General features: G+C 40.8%; 2 protein-coding genes across 6 annotated transcripts in view; both read right to left on the bottom strand.

Moving 5' to 3' along the window:
• Positions 1 to 11,658, bottom strand: part of tp63 (tumor protein p63) — a 55,042-nt gene extending 43,384 nt beyond the window's left edge. Inside the window, exon 1 of one of the 4 annotated variants that reach the window (XM_058072879.2) lies at positions 11,515 to 11,658. Coding sequence is in view for 1 of the 4 variants with exons in the window: in XM_058072875.2 (XP_057928858.1) it covers positions 11,515 to 11,522 (8 nt within the window). In the remaining 3 variants the exon portion in view is untranslated. The remainder of the gene's footprint in view (positions 1 to 11,514) is intronic. The other 3 variants (XM_058072875.2, XM_058072872.2, XM_058072874.2) reach the window with 3 other exon arrangements.
• Positions 11,054 to 18,241, bottom strand: part of tprg1 (tumor protein p63 regulated 1) — a 29,685-nt gene continuing 22,497 nt past the window's right edge. Inside the window, exons 5-6 of one of the 2 annotated variants that reach the window (XM_058072885.2) lie at positions 14,852 to 14,974; positions 14,651 to 14,677 (exon numbers count right to left, since the gene is read on the bottom strand). In XM_058072885.2, the coding sequence (XP_057928868.2) occupies positions 14,666 to 14,677; positions 14,852 to 14,974 (135 nt within the window). In that variant the 3' untranslated portion in view covers positions 14,651 to 14,665. Of the gene's footprint in view, positions 11,708 to 14,650; positions 14,678 to 14,851; positions 14,975 to 18,241 lie in introns of those variants that run through there. The other variant, XM_058072884.2, reaches the window with a different exon arrangement.

Below are 18,241 nucleotides of genomic sequence, written 5' to 3'. Positions count from 1 at the left end.
AACAGCCAAGAATTCGGACAAGGGTGACGATACTTTACACCGACATAGCAGCTGGCTGCTGTGACCCGCTTCGACGCTTCTGCAAGGTAATTCAATCGTTCATACTCTAACTTTCGGAAATATAGAGCATGATGTAAAAGATCTGGAGCGGTGTTTAGCAACCACACGGGTCAGCATCCCGGCAACAGCCTTGTGACGTGTGCCATTGGTCTGTGCCTGAGCCTATTAAAAAGCATGTCTGCGGAGGGCATAATGATGCCGGGGGGCGGCTCAGCGACACATTAGCCCGCGTCCATGAGCTTCCACTCGGCCGAGGGTAATCTAAGAGAGGGGAAGTTGAAGTGTCCTTTGTCACCGGATATGCTTCCAAAATAAAACATGCTGTCTGTGTTCTGAGACACTTAGAAGAAAGTGGATATTTCACAGGCATTGTCTGTCAGCTCCAGGCCAGACTGTGACATTCCATAGTCGATACAACTTCCACACACCACGCACTTGAAAATACGACAAAAACAGTCATCACGGCTCAGCTCTTACCAGGCAGAATCAATAAAAAATGACCTTGAATTAGATTGATTTCTCATAGTGGCCACCCGGCTGCTTCATGCCCACCGGGTGATGTCAACCCAGGCGGAGATTTGCTAATTGAGGGGCTTTAGAGAATCGACATTGCTATGACCGCATGTGAAAGCCGATCCGGCACAGCGAGCTGGAACGCTCGTTGTGTCAGGTAGAGCGGCTTCCTGCGGCGTAACGTCACACGTCAATCTGTCTGTGACATGGTTTGGGATTGTGCTAGGGTATCTGTTGTATCTGTTTAGGTGTCAGGGGACTAGTGGCAGACCATGTCGCCGCTGGCCGCTTCCGCTCTACTACTTCTAGTATTACTACAGACGGACACCGCATTTCGCTCTGCAGACTGATCACCGCATGCGAAGCTGATGTTGATCGAGGTGGCAAGTGTCTCTTTTAGAGTAATACCAATACTGAATTGCAAATACAATTAAAATATTATGAAGAGAAAATGTATGAAGACGATTATTTAAGAAGAAAGCTGAAGTATTGGGAAAAAACATAACAAAAAACACAAACCTTGGAAAAATTTGCAGGAATGATAAAAGTAAAAAAAAAGGGGAAACAAGAAAAAGATTTTACAAGAATATTATGAGAAAAACATTTCAGTTCACTAAATTTTTAATATTATAGAAAAAATACGTTTTATTAAAATATGACAAACAAACAACAAATAAACTTGTCATTTTCTGAAAATCTTGTGTAGAAAGTTATAAGGCTATGGAAATAAAGTTTAAAAATTGCAAATAAAATAATTACAAGAATAAAATTTACAGGAAAAAAGTTGACATGGTAGTAAAATTAAAATAGAAAAACCTGCTGTAATTGTACAAGAATTAAGTCAAAATATTAAGAGAAAAAAGTATTGTAATGAGAAAAAGTAACCGTTTTATGAGAATAAACTCTATACAGAGAAAAAAAATGTCATTTGAGTAGCATAGAGATTTAATAGTAAAGAAAAATGTCAATTTAAACAAAACAACGTTGTCATTTTTGGAAAATTAGGTTGGAAAAAAGTTATAATATGGGAATAAAAACAAAACGTGCAAATACAATTAAAACATTATGAAAGGAAAATGTATGAAGAAGATTATTTAAGAAGAAAACTGAAATATTGGGAATATTAAAATACATAAACATTGGAAAACTTTGCAGAAAAAAAGAAAGAAGGGGGACCTATTAAGCGTTTTCACTTTTCCACGCTAAAATGCTAAAGCCACTTACAATTGAGAGACGTCTTGAAGTAACCTCTTTTCTTGAGATACTTCCGACTGTCCAGTCGCCACTTCCGGATTGGGTTTGGGATTCAACACAAATGGCTGTATGTTAAAAGCCGACCTTTCAAAAAGATACATCGCTGTTTATTATCAACTCCAAGACCGTTTATCAACTCCTATAGAGTTGGGTCCACAGCTTGCGGCACAAACCGGAAGTCCTTCTAAGCACTCGGGAATGTGACCAACCACAGCGGAGTGGGTGTACCTGTAGGCGGAATAAATTAAAACAGACTGTTTTTGTGGGAATCACGAAATCCAAAGAAATACAGCTGAATAGGTGCAGATTCTGGAAGATCTAGAAAGCTTTCCGTGTTGGTTATCATGTGTACCTGCGCTATAGGAGTCCACAACTCAATACAAAAGGCCGAATAGGTCCCCTTTTAAGATTTGATCAATATTGTTGTAGAATTACTGTCTGTTTTCCATTTTCTCTGATGGTTTTAAAAGTTAAATGTTCTTTACTTGTATTTTTAGAATGTGCAGAGGGCCAATAAAAAAACACCATTGGCTGCAAATGGCGTAAGGCTGCAATTTGGTGGCTATTGTCTCATCAATGTAAGATTACTGACACCCATTGGCCAATGTAGAATACTACATATCTTGTCTTTGAATGTGTCTCCTTAATGCCTTATATTTATTTTTTGTCCATTTATCCATATTTATACTTGAAATTGCTTCATTAAGGCCAACAAATTTGTAATATTTGCTTGAAAATCTTTATTTTTGGGTGAATAAAGGGATGTGATCCACCACAAAACAACTATAACTTTATTATTAACATTATTTTCAAAAACCTGTGGTAGAGTGAAGTCGTGAAATATGTTCAGCAAAGTTGCGACTGTAATTTGAAATTCGAGCAATTTGGAAGTGAAGCAGAAAGATATTGTGTTCAACTTTGGAGGTTCCAGAACTTGGCTGGGTCGAAACTGTCGTTTGTTCAGCCGAGTCCTCATTTAATTGGAAGAAATGCTGTAAAATAACAAATAACTTATGTTCCTCCCCCAGGTTGCATCGCAGCAGTAAAAGGTGAGGAGTCACGTGTGATTTCATGTTTAGAAGGTTAAGGAAGCCCTCAGGTACAACATGCTTTGTTACGCCTGCATGAATTACACCTTCAGAGTTTGTTTTTGCTTTGTCAAACAAGAAGTTTTAAACAAGAGGGAAATAACCAGTCTGGAAAAACAAATGTGTTCTTAGGGTAGCACCAGGCTGGCAAAGAAGCTTGCAGAACTGGTTTGGAGAGCCTCAGGGGTCCTGTGCATCCCATTTGGTTCTAGCTTGATGCTTCCAGAGCACGGTGTCCCGCTTTGACGGCTCAGCTAGCATCTGAAACATGCGTCTTCCTGACAGGCGCTCACATACGACATCCCGAAAGCAACACCATGACGAATCTCTGAACTTTAACTCGGACATCAAACAGCGATCTCGGGAGGACAACGTTTAAAAGGATCATTAATGCGCACCGCTGGCTTTTTAACGCTCGTTATTCCCACCTGGCTGTGTTTGCAGACAAAAGTGAAGGGCGGAAAATGTGATGAATGTGTCATCAGTCAGTTTTTCCATCTAATCTGCAGACACGCAAAATTGCTCCTCTTCCAGCCCCACCCTGTCCCGATCCTTCCCGGTGACTGCTCGGTGTTGCAACATACGTACACCCAGCTAAAAGTCTCAAAGTAGCATTACCAACCTTTTTAGTGTCTTCATGTCCGGACCGTCATTAAAATGTCTATGAAGCAAGGCCAACGTTGGATATATTATGATATTTTGTAAAGCAACACCTCTAGATATGCTAAGAAGTTACAGTATATATGTATATTTCAAGAAAAAAATGCATCTCAGCTATTGTAACATTTTGCAAAATTTTTGAATTTGATTCATATTTTGTTTATAGGGCGGCACGGCGGACGAGTTGTTAGCGTGCAGACCTCACAGCTAGGAGACCAGGGTTCAATTCCACCCTCGGCCATCTCTGTGTGGAGTTTGCATGTTCTCCCTGTGCATGCGTGGGTTTTCTCCGGGTACTCCGGTTTCCTCCCACATTCCAAAAACATGCTAGGTTAATTGGTGACTCCAAATTGTCCATAGGTATGAATGTGAGTGTGAATGGTTGTTTGTCTATATGTGCCCTGTGTACCAAGGTGTACCCCGCCTCTTGCCCGACGATAGGCGAGGAAAGGTGAGGAAAAGCGGTAGAAAATGAATGAAGGAATTTTGTTCATAATTTTATTGATATATTTCATTAATGCAATATATTTTAATGTATATGTTATTATTATTATTGTTATTATTTTCCCTCCATAATATTAAAATGTTATTCTTGTAAAATCACATCTTTTTGACTTCATTCTTGGAAAATTGCTATTCAATATGTTTGGTTTCTTTCTTTCTGTTTTTAATCAGATTAATCACAATTTTTTAATTCACTAATCATGATTAATCACGGCTGCACGGCAGTCGAGTGGTTAGCACGCAGACCTCATTCCAAAAACATGCTAGGTTAATTGTTGACTCCAAATTGTCCATAGGTATGAATGTGAGTGTGAATGGTTGTTTGTCTATATGTGCCCTGTGATTGGCTGGCCACCAGTCCAGTGTGTACCCTGCCTCTCGCCCGAAGGCAGCTGGGATTGGCTCCAGCACAGAAAATAATTGAGAACCACTGAATTAGTGAGTGATAACTTCTTGTTTTTCTATGTCTTTCTATTTATTTTGACCACACATGAATGCATAACTGTGACTATCGGAGTGTTTGTGAATGCATCTAGCGGTCATCTAGTGAAATGAGGATGTGTCGTTCAGAGGTGGACTAGAGATACATTTATGCTGTTGGAACTGCTGTTGATGTGTCCAGGTCAGAATAAAGTTATAAAAGAGGTTCAGACTGTGTGTGACTGGGTAGGGACATTCCACTGTGCTTCCGTCTGCCATCATAACAGCGAGGTATGGTTCCAATAAATTAGTCACCACTGTTAACAAGCTAATATCGACAACCCTAAAGATCACTGCAAATTTTTGCTGTTGTTATTTTTGGTTATATTTTTAGAATGTGCTATGGGCTGATAAAGAAAAACAGCAGGGGGGTGCAAATGGCCCCTGGGTTGCAGTTTGGACACCCCTGACTTATACCTTTCCCTTCATTAACTCCTACTAGTAACCCTTACCCGTAACCCCTTCAACCTACCTCTTAACCCCTAACCCCACCCTGAAGCCTAAATCCCTAAACCAGTGATGTCCAAAGTGCAGCCCGGGGGCCATTAGCGGCCTGCTGTTCATTTTTATTGATTAGGGGCACATTCTAAGAATACAAGAAAACTTGAAAGGAGCAAAAAGGCATAACGTGATGCAGAGCCTGCAAACAGGCAGCTCACCAAAGGATTAAAAAATATTTACTTGGACTCTTAGAACTGTTAGAACTGTTCCAGAACGAGTGGTGTGGAATTGGATTGTAAATATGCTATTTGCAAATGAAAGCACTGGTTATACTGGTCTAATCTGTTGTGTTTCTTTCATGCGAGACACGCTGTTAAGAATTTCACTCATTGTATTAGTCTATATATGGATGTTTGTGCCACATAGAAATGTGCAGCTTTCCAAATTGGATCATTTCAGCATTATTTAGTTGGATTCTTATTGGTGAATATATTAACTATTCAGTCTAAGTAGTGGATAGTAGAATATGTTATTTGTCTGACTATTGCTCATGATCTTTCTGAATGACTATTTTGTTGAGACAAAAGCTTTAAAAATACATATGGCATTTTTTCATCTAACTTATATTACAGGATTTATGTCATTTTGCACAGTGTTTATTTGTGAAATGCATTGATTGGTATCACAGTAAAGAAACATCATGTTTTCAGTATGGTTGATGGGAATGCGAGAGTATTGATTGATATCAGTAATAGAATGCTGAACGGATATTGATATGAAAGTCAATATGTGAATCCCTCAGCACTTCGCACTTTGAATGATCTCACAACAGGCACAATAATCACAACCAATGCGGCCGTAATCTACACCAAGATAAAACTCAACTTCGACATCACACATTTACAACAATGCACACACATTTATTTCCATTTTCTCTTATTAAGTATACTATATTGGGTAACAGGAGTGTAACTGGGACTATAGGGGTGTTATCGCATATCTAGAGGGCTCTAATAATGTTAAAAATGTATTTGGAAGGCAATTTCGATTCCACCGTCTGGCATCTCTGTGTGGAGTTTTCATGGTCTCCCCGTGAATGCGTGGGTTTTCTCCGGGTACTCCGGTTTCCTCCCACATTCCAAAAACATGCTAGGTTAAATGGCGACTCCAAATTGTCCATAGGTATGAATGTGAGTGTGAATGGTTGTTTGTCTATATGTGCCCTGTGATTGGCTGGCCACCAGTCCAGGGTGTACACCGCCTCTCGCCCGAAAACAGCTGGGATAGGCTCCAGCACCCCTGCGACCCTTGTGAGGATAAGCGGCAGAAAATGAATGAATGAATGAATGTATGTAAGGTTTTCTATGCTCTAAAAGAAAGTATTAAAGTATTCCACTTCTAAAAATTAAATCACAGTCAGGTCTGGAACCAATTTACCGCTGTAAATGACGGATTACAGTATTGAGCATCTCTACAAAGCATATTGGATAGAAAAAAACAAAAACAATAGAGGAATACATTGACCTGCATCTAAAATCTCCGATATCAGCACTCTGATACAAGCATTCCATTCCATACTCCTCTCTAACACTTCTATTCAGCGTGATCACAACAAGAGCATGTGCTAACATGCTAGCATGAGTGACATCGAAGTCTAAGTGCAAAACCCATTGCACACAAGTCCCTCGCAGTAGCACAGAACCGGGAATTCGATTAATCCCATCGTGCATTCGAACCAAAAAAATAGAAAGGAGTTCCTAGCAAAACAAACCCAAACAACCAACACCCTCTGAATGTTGTTTCTCATACTGTTGCTGATTATTGTTCTCTGTTTGAGTAATATCACTTGATCAAGCTTTTTCCAATATGTCATAAAAGTATGTATGATACCTGCTGATATCGGATCAGATTGATATTAGTATTAGCCGATACGTTGCAACATCGGTATCATGTGGGTGAATGAAAAGGGTGTTTAACACTAGCCTGGATAAAGTGCATTATTTTGGTGTGGTGCTGTATACATTCAGTCGTATGCGCTGCAAGGCGCCAACGTGCCAACACAACCATAAACACATTCATACACTGCATGACGGAGTCGGCTCCAGTGTCTTTCCGCTCAAGGACACGCTGGCAAGGCAGATCGGGAATGAAACAACAAAAGCCAGAGAGCATGGGCATGTCCTTTTGTTTTGTTCATCGTTATATCCTCTATTTTAGCTTTTTGTCCTCACTATGAGAAGAATACCTTCTGCGTACACACACACACACACACACACACACACACGCATACACCTAAGCCTGTGTCTGCAACAGTCAAAGAGTCACCAGGCAAAGAAAAGAAGCCCATCTTTCAACGAGTGAGGCCTTTCAAAACAACACACTATCCCAGGTATCAAAACAATGTTAAAAGAAGGTCTTGAATAGATTTCAGTGATGCCAGGAAGCATTCAAATGTAACCCAAGTCAAGCCGGGCCTGGCTTACATCAAGCTGCAGACGGAGAGCGGCACAGCAGAGAAAAGCTGCTCTCTCTCTTACGCTGACGGAATGTAAACTCTGTCGGAATGCCACTCGCCGTTCTTTGGCAGAAAAGTACCAATGACAGGTTTGATGCAGTGAATAAGTCCTAACTAATTAGTCATTTTGAGAAAAAACTGCACTTCAGCTTTGCCATATTGGTGGAAATGCATAATAATAATAATAATAATAACAATAATAATAATGGATTAGATTTAATATAGCACTTCTCAGGGCTCTTCACACTGGTAGAAGACTTTATCCAACAACAATAACAATAAAAACAACCAAAAATTACAACATTATTTGTTGGTGTGTTCGTTTCTCATGATTTGTTTTATTTTTTCGTTTTTCATTTATACTTTAACTTTATCCTACTAAAATGTCAATATTTATTCTTGTAAAATCAAACCTTTTTCTGCTAAAAAGGACCTATTGTTCTAATTTTTCGGCCAGTTGTGTGAGTTGTGGACTCCTATAGAGCAGCTACACACGATAACCAGCATAGAAAGCGTTCAAGTTCTTCCAGTATCTGCACCTATTCAGCTGTATTTCTTTTGATTTTGGGGTTCCCGCGAAAATGGTCTATTTTAATGTATTCCACCCACAGACCACCTCCAGGCACGCCCACTCTGCTGTGGTTGGTTACAGTCCTGAGTGCATAGAAAGAGTTCCGGTTTGTGCTGCCAACTTTATAGGAGTTGATAATAAACAGCGATTTATCTTTTTAAAATATCATCTTTTAACATACAGCCATATGTGTTGGATGCCGAATCCGATTCGGAAGTGGAGACTGTACAGTCGGAAGTTTCTCAAGAAAAGAGGTTACTTAAATACGTCTCTCAATGGTAAGTAGCTTTAGCATTTTAGTGTGGAAAAGTGGAAAAAGCATAATAGGTCCCCTTTGTTTTTTGACTTTTATAATTTCTGCTAATTTTTCCAATGTTTATGTATTTTAATTTTGCATAATTTTCTTCATACATTTTCTTTTCATAATACTTTAATTGTATTTGCATATCATAACTTTTTTCCCGACCTAATTTTCCAAAAATGACAACTTTATTTTGTTTGAATTGACATTTTTCTTTACTATTAAAACTCTATGCTACTCAAATGACTATTTTCTTCATATAGAGTTATAAACGGTTACTTTCTCTCATTGCAATACTTTTTTCTCTTAATATTTTGACTTAATTCTTGTACAATTACGGCAGTTTTTTCCATTTTAATTTTACTACTATGTCAACTTTTTTCCTGTAAATTTTATTCTCATAATAATGGTTTTATTCGAATTTTTTCTACCTAACCAGATTTTGTGTTGTTTGTCATATTTTAATAAAACTTATTTTTTCTACAATATTTCAAATTTAGAGAACTGAAATGATGTTTTTCCTCATAATATTCTTGTAAAATCTGAACTTTTTCTTGTTAGATTCCAACTTTTTTCCAACTGTGATATTTTGACTTTATTATTGCTGATTTTCCCATTTTTGTTTGTGTTACGTTTTTTGTTGAATTATATTTTTAGAATGTTTCATGAGCAATAAAAAATAACAGCCACAGGCCACACTTTGGTCACCCCTGGTTTAGTCAGAAGTCTAGCATCACTTCCCGGAAGCCCTGCCACAAACACACCGTGCTCCAGGCTCATACCGTGCATGCACACTACGCATAGGGGATGTCCGGCTTACGTCGGCTAGCAACCGTGGACATCTGGTGAAATGGGAGCCCACAGCTGTCGCCCGTCTGACATCCCCACGCTCTCAAATGTACCTCCTGCCAACGGGACATCTGCGTACAACATGCCAGCCATGTCCCAGGCATATTTGTCAAGTATGAGGGGAGGTTGCTGGGAGAGCGAGAGAGCGATATCCCACTCTCACCCTCAGTCCACCACGCCCCGTACCAAAGGTCAGTAGGCTGGGGGGACAGTTCGAGGAGAGCTGGTTAAACTGAGGCTCAGAGTGACATCTTAACCTCGCTCGTAAAACGTTACACTTTCTGAGCAAACTGGCCCCCCAGGCATAAAAGCCCACAGTGATTAACATTACTGAAGGGTAATAAATGAACTCCAGGCCACAATAGAGCTTGAATACTGGAATTAAAGGAATTGTTTTTTTATATTACTTGGACTGTCAAAAGATTATCAGATTAATCACAGTTGTCAAATTGATTAATTATAACTAATCACCATGTGCAATTATGGATTACGGGATTATAAATTTGAACCACTCCTAAAGTCACAGTCAATTTTTAAAACTACTAAAATTGTACATCATACTGTTTGGACAAAGTGGAAATACTTTTTGTGTTCAAACCCAATGTCTTATATTTGGTTGTCTTTATATATATTTTCTTGAAGTGTGTAATATGTATGATTGTATGCCTCTTATCAAAAATGCTTGAGCAGATTGTGGTAGTGAGTTCACACTTGCGGCATTAATGTTTATTTTTTGTGTTTTCAGATTTTACTATGTTACTTAAAGGGGGGCATATTGTGCAAATTTTTTGGCTCTTTGTATTGAGTTGTGGACTCCTATAGAGAAGTTACACACAATATTCTGCACATAAAGGTTTTTATATCTTCCAGAATCTGCACCTTTTCCAGCTGTATTTTCTTGGATTTCCAAAACAGTCTGTTTTAACTTATTCCACCCATGGCCCGCTTCCGGGCACTCCCACTCTGATGTGATAAGTCATACTCCCAAGCGCTCCGAACTACTGCTGAATGCTACTTTCTAATTTTGTTGGTGTAGGAGTTGATAATAAATCAATGAAACCTTTGGAGAGCTACTTGAAAAGAGTATGGGCAGCGCTGTTGCGGTGCAGCTCTGGAGAACCAGGACGTGAGGATGCTCCGTCCACCTCGCTTGCCCCAGGAGGAGCACTCATTGTCAGACACATTTTGCCAGAAGCACTCAGGAGCACTTGCAAGCACTTCCAATGTGCAAACCTCATTATCTGAAACTTTGCCACCGTTTTACATGAGAATACAACATTCTAACCACATTTATAGGTCAGAAAAGTGGAAAAAGCATAATAGGTCCCCTTTAAGCTTTCACTTTTGACTTTGGAAAAGGCATCTTTGGAAAATGGATGGATGGATGGATGGATGGATGGAAGTGGCTTGTTGCCCTTGACACCATGTCTTTTTCCAAAAGTCTTCGCCTCAGTGTGCATATACAGTAGATGCACTCGATTCTGCCTGCTGACATTCCTGAGCAAGAGCTGCACTGGTGGTACCCCGATTCTACAGTTAAATCACCCTTCAAAGACAATCCAGACGCTGGCTGGACTTTCCTGGGTGCCCTGACGACTTCTTCACAACAACCCAAATCCTTCTTGAAGTTCTTAATGATCTGATGAATAGTTGGTTTAGGTGCAATCTTACAAGCAGCAATATTTTGTGAAGCCCTTTTTGTGCAATGATGATTGCATACATATGTTTCCTTGCAGGAAACCATGGTTGACAGTGGAAAAACAAAAAATTAAGTCAAAACCACCCACGTTTTTAAAGCATCCAGTCCATTATTTTTAATCAATCATCTCCAGCTTCTGTCCTTGTCAACACTCTCACCTATCTTAACCATCTTAACCAGCTGCTCATTTTGTGGCAGGGCTGAAATGCAGTGGAAATGCTTTTAGGGGATTTAGTTCCTTTCATGACGAAGAGGGACTTTGCAATTAATTGCCATTTCTCTCACCACTCTTCATAACATTCTGGAGTATAAGCTGATTGTCATAATAAAAACAGAGGAAATTGGAAATTGATATTTTTGTCATTCTCCAAAACTTTGGCCATGACTGTACAAAAGATGTGTTGAGTCCCCCTGCTGGCCAGAAGGTGAACATCAAATGCAACAGGACAGAAATGTGAGGTTCAACATAATAAACTGGTACAAATTTGGACTTGGACCATCATCACATAGAAGACAGCTGTGCAGTGTGGTATAAATAATAAAGAGTGTGTGTAATGTGTGTGTGTGAGATCAGCTTGCCTGCCCATGCCAACAGACTCTGCTCATTCTTCTTCAGTGAAGCCTTTCCAGCAAGTTGTCATCGCCGCTCACCCTCACTGCCGCTGACCGTCTGCCCGCCTTCGAATGGAGGGGCATCCAAACTGACCCGGGAAGATGACTGACACGGCAGCGCAGATTCACTCTCGGATGCCATCTGACATGTAAAATATGTCTGAGAGTGCAATCATCATTATCATCCACATGCCAGCCCAAAAGTTGCACATGCAGCCATTTTACAACATTTACTTCAAGTAAATAAATTGCATCGATGTGCAAAAGTATTGGGACACACCTCTTAATCAGTTAATCATCTTCATCTGTGAAGACATTTTGGAAAAACGTATGCTTCCAAAAAAAAAAAAATTCCCACACACCCACTCCAACAGATCGAAAACGACACGTTTTCCTCACTTTAAACTGGAGGCGCCCCTATATTTTCATGCACACCTTGCACCTGCAGCTGCAGCACGTGATCAGCATTGCTGATGCTTTTCCATATGCTTGTCAAACCTGGACGATGTTTACCCCAAGCTTTACTATTTTAAAACTATCATACCGGCATTATCTTTAGCTATGAACATATTTTTAAATGTCTGTGCATGGTATTTTTAGAACTTGTTTTTATTTCAGACACACTTAAGAAGATGCACACTCACTGCTGCTTCACTACATGCTGGAAAGGTAAGCTTTTCATTTTTGTGCACTTTTTCAGCAAATGGTTAAATGTCAATTATGAAGTCAGAAAATCATAACCTGAAACAGATGCAGTATTTTAAATGCTGGTAAAATATTCAAGGATCCTCTACATGATAGGAGCACACTGCTGTTTGTGGGGACCTATTTCCAAAAATATGCGACTGAATATTGTTTTAATAAGTTTTTAACCCCCCATCCACACTCATCAAAGATCCTCAATATAACAGGAACACACTGTTTTTGAGGACATACTGCAAAACACTAGTCAAATATGCTCTATATAACAAAAGTGATGTTTTTGAGGATTATGCTTGTCATAGATTCTCTGACAGGAACACGCTGCTGTTTTTAAGCATCAACTGGGCTCATTAAAGATCCTCTATATGACAGGAATTATCTGCTGTTCTTCAAGACATACTGCAAGAACTCTAGCCAAAGATCCTATGTACGTATTTCAGGAGTGCTTGGTTTAAGACTCTACTTCAAAAAAAAAAAAATATTGTCAAAGATCATCTACATAACAGGAGCCCTCTGCCGTTTTTAAAGGAAAATTGCACTTTGAGGGGAATTTTGCCTTCATCCACAATCCTTATGTGAGACATGAAAACATATGTTTCATGAGTTCTTTAGTAATCAGCAGGAGAACATTGATAGCTTAGTGTAACTTTCATTCTGACTCATTTTGTTTTGTGACAGCTCAAATATCTAAACAACTATACCACAACATAAACAACAAAAAATCTACTGCAAAAATGCTCTTCGAAGATCCTCAATGTGACAAAAACACTGGTCAAAGATCCTTAGGAATCTTCTACAGATATATTCATCTCTGCATCATCTCTGTTTTGAACTGAGGCGGTGGGCGGGGTCGGATGACATTCGCGGGAACACATTCAAAAGGACAAAGAACATTCTAAAAAGCTCATGGCGATACAAGCTAAAAAGTATTGATGACTTAAAACCAGCATCAAACTTCAAGGCAGGAATACAAACCGCAAACAGAGCGCTAAAATCCGATAATAAACGCACTTCAAAACAGCCATAGATTTTTATTAGCGTATCTGTCCAACACTCAAACGCTGTTAGTTCTAAATGCAGACAAAAAGAGTGAAATATTTTCATTGCTTGAGAAAAGTTGTGATTATTGTACCGTCTTTTCATCACAGGGTTGTAAGATGTTCCGAAAGAGTTGCTGACTCAGTAGAAAGGTAGAGCCGCGTGTTTATTGGACGTCCCATTTCAGCTTTTGTTTTCCCCTGCAGGAATCCAGGGTGTGTTCTCGGCTGTAACATTCTACATAGTTGGGAGGGTTAATGGATTTGACACTTCTCCAAGGGTCCCATCGGCCGGCGAGTTCAGCAAAAGAGCTCCAGACACAACAGTGACAGCTGGGGGGAGGATAAATAAAAACAGTGTCTCCATGTCTGCGACAAGAGCAGGACAACAAGCCGGTAGCCTGCGTACACATACAGTACATACGTACGTGCGCACCTCCCCTCACACGTTCGCTCCTTCACACTTACTGCATCCGCTGATGCCAGGGCAACAGATGGGGAGGCTGTGGCGCCGCAAAATAGCATAAAAAGCCGATGGACTTGGCCCGTTAGCAACCAGCGCTCCCCTGACAGGTGGAACGTGTTTACCAAACAAACCGGGAAAATGCCGACCAGCGAAAATGAGGCCGGGTTACTTGGGCTGCGGATTTGCAGGTATTTCCGAGAGCCGAAAAGACGGCGTGCCGCACCGGGATGGCGAGAGCGTCTCGTAGAATTTGTCTTATGTTACGCGCCTCAAGCATCCCGAGCAGCTCTGGTCGTTAGCCGGGGCCGTTTGGGGTCGTAGGAATTGAGGGGTACTTTTTTAAGCCTCTCACTTTCCCGATCGCATTCCTCTTCAGGGCAGAGGGGAAATCACCTCGCCTCACATTCCCGAAAGATAACTTCCAGCAGACCTTGACCTCCAGTTAAACCCCAGCGACCAAATCCCTTCCCTGTAGCCTATAAGAGCCCCAATGTCCGGACCTCTGTCATTTTCCCCTCTATTCTGGCAGCTGCATATGTGTGAATGAACAGACAGTTGCGTGACGCGACAAACATATGTTACGTGGTTACACCAGTCCATAAATTAAGTACAATAGCAACCTATACCAGGTCCCCAAATTTTAAACCTTCGTCATTTGCAGCGCAATGGAAAACAATTGCACCCGAGAAGTCTTTGATACAAAACTCGTTCTTTAGCCCGCCAAAAAAGTCAACAGTGTGACTCGGAGGACTGTGCCAACAAAGTGTGTTTTTGTGTCGGTCCAAAAGCCGCCAACCGCCAACTGATCAGTCGACGGGCGGAGAAATAATTGGAGAGAGGCGGGAGGCACATTATCTCCCCCGAGGTAACAACTTACCTTTCAAGACAGGAATGCAATCATTGGCGCGGAAAGTCATTTTTTTGTCTGTAAAAAAAACAGGCTAGTAAGACTTAGAGGCGGAAATTGGACGAAAAAATCACCATTGGTTAAAATCTATCTGAATGTTGGGAACTGCTGTTTGTCTGCCAGTGTTGCACTGCGTAAAATACTGATGCCCGCAGTAGTAGGCATTGTACTGATCAACCTCCATGACCCGACCTCAGGTTTCCCTCTCCCCGCCTGCTTCGTATAGCTTCTCCCAGTCAAGAGAGACATAGTCTCTTCAACGTGTCCTGGGTCTTGGCCGAGGTCTCCGACCAGTCGTACGTGCCCTGAACACATCTGCAAGGAGGCGTCCGGAATCAGAATCCTTTGTCATTTTACATATAGTAGAATGAAATTGCAGCAGCTGCAAGGCATCCTGACCCGAGAGTCCTTATCTGGCTCCTCTCTGTGCCGTGGTGCTGCAGTTCGAATCTGACGTCCTCCGAGACAGAGCTTCTCATCCTATATCTAAGGGAAAGGCCCAGCCAACCTACCCTACCCAAAAACTCACTTTGACCGTTTGTCTCCGCTAACTTTCAGTCAATCGAGGTCTAACTGAATACTTTAGGAGACTCTAACAAGAACGCATGTATCGCTCTTCTCCAGAAGAACTACTTTTTTACCATAATATTCCCCAGACTGATTGAGCACACCTGAATATAAGCTGCAAAAAAGCTTTGTATGTACGTATATAGGCAGCACCTATCTATAAGACACGGGTGTCCACATCACAACCTGAGATATTTCAACTTTTAATTAAAGTGTTTTTTTTCCTAACAGTGCTATGCACTAAAAGCACTAAAGTAGTTTTCTTCAGTGTTGGAATTAAACAACCTCAAGATTCCTTCATCACACAGTCTCTCTCACACTCTATTGTTGTTGCTCTCTGTCTCTTTCATCCAGATGCAAATTAGCCCTTGAGCTTGAGCAGTCTTCTTCATCATGCAGTAGTCTGGCTTTTTGAAACCCGTTGGTGATTCTGCATTTTTTGACACTGCTCCACGCTGTTATCTCAGACTTGAGATCGATCACCTTTAACGTGAAAGCTGCATCACATGCATGTCTTTGTGTGTGTTCCATGATGAGGCTGTGTGCATGAAGCACTAAATGACTGTTCTGAAGCATACAAGATGTGACGACATCTTGCTTCTGTCTGTTTAAGTGGCAGGCTTCAAGGCATGAGAAAAAAAGTGGCTAGCTATTTTAAATTATCTGAGCTTAAAATTCACATTTTGGTCATGCGGATTTTTACCGTCACGCATTACCTCCTCTGGAAAAAGTGTAATAATCTACAAGTCACATTGTCCGTAGGATGCCGTACCTTTCAGATCTTGGTCGAGGGCGGGGGTTGATTAAAATATCAGTGCAGTCATTCATTCATTCATTCATTTTCTACTGCTTTTTCCTCATGAGGGTCGCGGGGGTGCTGGAGTCTATCCCAGCTGTCTTCGGGCAAGAGGCGGGGTACACCTCGCCAGCCAATCACAGGGCACGTATAGACAAACAACCATTCACACTCACATTCATACCTATGGACAATTTGGAGTGGCCAATTAACCTAGCATGTTTTTGGAATGTGCGAGGAAACCGGAGTACCTGGAGAAAACCCACGCATGCACAGGGAGAACATGCAAACTCCACACAGAGATGGCCAAGGGTGGAATCGGTGCAGTCCTGTTACCTAAATTATTTTCTTATGTTACCTGTTTATTTTTAATATGTACAGTGTCAACATGCTTTTGCAAACTCACTTCTGTTACTAAAATGAGTCATCTTCGGGTTAGGAAACTCCTTGAAAAAATGAAATAAAAGTTGCCTGAGATGGTAGGTCCATATGTATATTATACAATTTTGAGTTGAAAAACGACAACATTTATTTTGAGAGAGTAAAGCAAATGCCACCTATTCAGTAGCCATAAATCAAAACAATGTAGCCATGGTGCAATGTGGATTTAACACGTCACTTTGCTAAGCGTGAGGACTGTAGTTCAGGTCCAACTGAATTTAATAAGAGGCACGTTGCAGCACGTTTCGCCAGCTGTTTAGCCCAGTGAAAGGGCGTATCCTGGGGTAACAAACTAGGAAATGGCAACTTTTTAAATCAACCTCAACTTAGACGGAAGAATTTCATCTCTGGTAACAAACTTGAGTCAAGCAGCTAAAAAAAACAAAAGCACTGTCAGTAAAATTTAAGACCCAACGTAAGTATTGTCGACTTTTCAAATGCAAACGTTGATTATGTAGCCCAAGGGCGGTACATAATCTGCAATTGCGAAAAAAGGAGCAGCTGAGGACAGCGCTGATCATTGACAACAACACACCCACGCATACTGGTGAGGCACGCACACGCCCATATTTAACCTATATCCCGACTCTGGTGTCACTTCATGGAAGAAGATTCCACTGAGAATCACACATCTGATAATTAAACAATGGAATGAGCATGTCAATCAAAGTGCGGCCCAGTGGCCCTTCATAGCCCACTGCAGTTTTTTTTAATTGGCCAAGGGCACATTCTAAATATATAATTTAACGAAAAAAAAACATTAACAAAAACCAACAGCAGCAGAAATGGAAAAATCAGCAGTAATATTAAAAGAAAAAAGTTGGACTCTTGATGCTTTTTCCACTTTTCTGACATACAAATGTACTTACAATGTTGTATTCTCGTGTTAAACGATGCCAACGTTTCAGATAATGAGGTTTGCATATTTGGAAGTGAACCCTGAAAGAAATTTGGGATGGCTCAATTTCAAAAGGTGTGAGAAAAACATTCCTTTGTGACATCACAAAGGGGTGGATTTCCTTATATGGTTCATAGTTGGGAAGCACTTTAGGTGTGTGACCAATGCCTGGAGGCGGGCCGTGGGTGAAATAAATTAAAACAGACCATTTTAGCAGGAAGCACAAATCAAAGAAAACACAGCTGGAAGATCTAGAAAGCTTTCTGTGCAGGTTATTGTGTGTAGCTGCTCTATAGGAGACCACAACTCAATACAAAGGGTCAAAAAATTAGCAGGTCCGATTTAATATGAGTTGTAATATTATGAAAGAAAAACAAAACAGGGTCGAGTGGTTAGTGCGCAGGCCACACAGCTAGGAGACCTGCGTTTGATTCCACCCACGTCCATCTCTGTGTGGAGTTTACATGTTCTCCCCGTGCATGCGTGGGTTTTCTTCGGGAACTCCGGATTCCTCCCACATTCCAAAAACATGCTAATTGGCGACTCCAAATTGTCCATAGGTATGAATGTGAGTGTGAATGGTTGAATGAATGAACAAACAAAACAATTAATGTTGTAGTTAATGTGGTTAATTTTGAGTGGTTAGCATGCTGGCCTCACAGTCAAGAGACCTGGAAGACCTAGATTAGATCTCCTCTTGGGCATCTCTGGGTGGAGTTTGAATGTTCTCCCTGTGCAAGTGTGGGTTTTCTCCAGGTACTCCGGTTTCCTCCCACATTCCAAAAACATGCTAGGTTAATTGGCGACTCCAAATTGTCCATAGGTATGAATGTGAGTGTGACTGGTTGTTTGTCTATATGTGCCCTGTGATTGGCTGGCC

This window comes from Doryrhamphus excisus, linkage group LG4, assembly GCF_037039965.1.
Source record: "Doryrhamphus excisus strain RoL-2023G ecotype Guam linkage group LG4, RoL_Dexc_Guam_v1.1, whole genome shotgun sequence".
Lineage (NCBI taxonomy): Eukaryota > Metazoa > Chordata > Actinopteri > Syngnathiformes > Syngnathidae > Doryrhamphus > Doryrhamphus excisus.
This window is presented reverse-complemented; position numbering and strand designations above follow the sequence as displayed.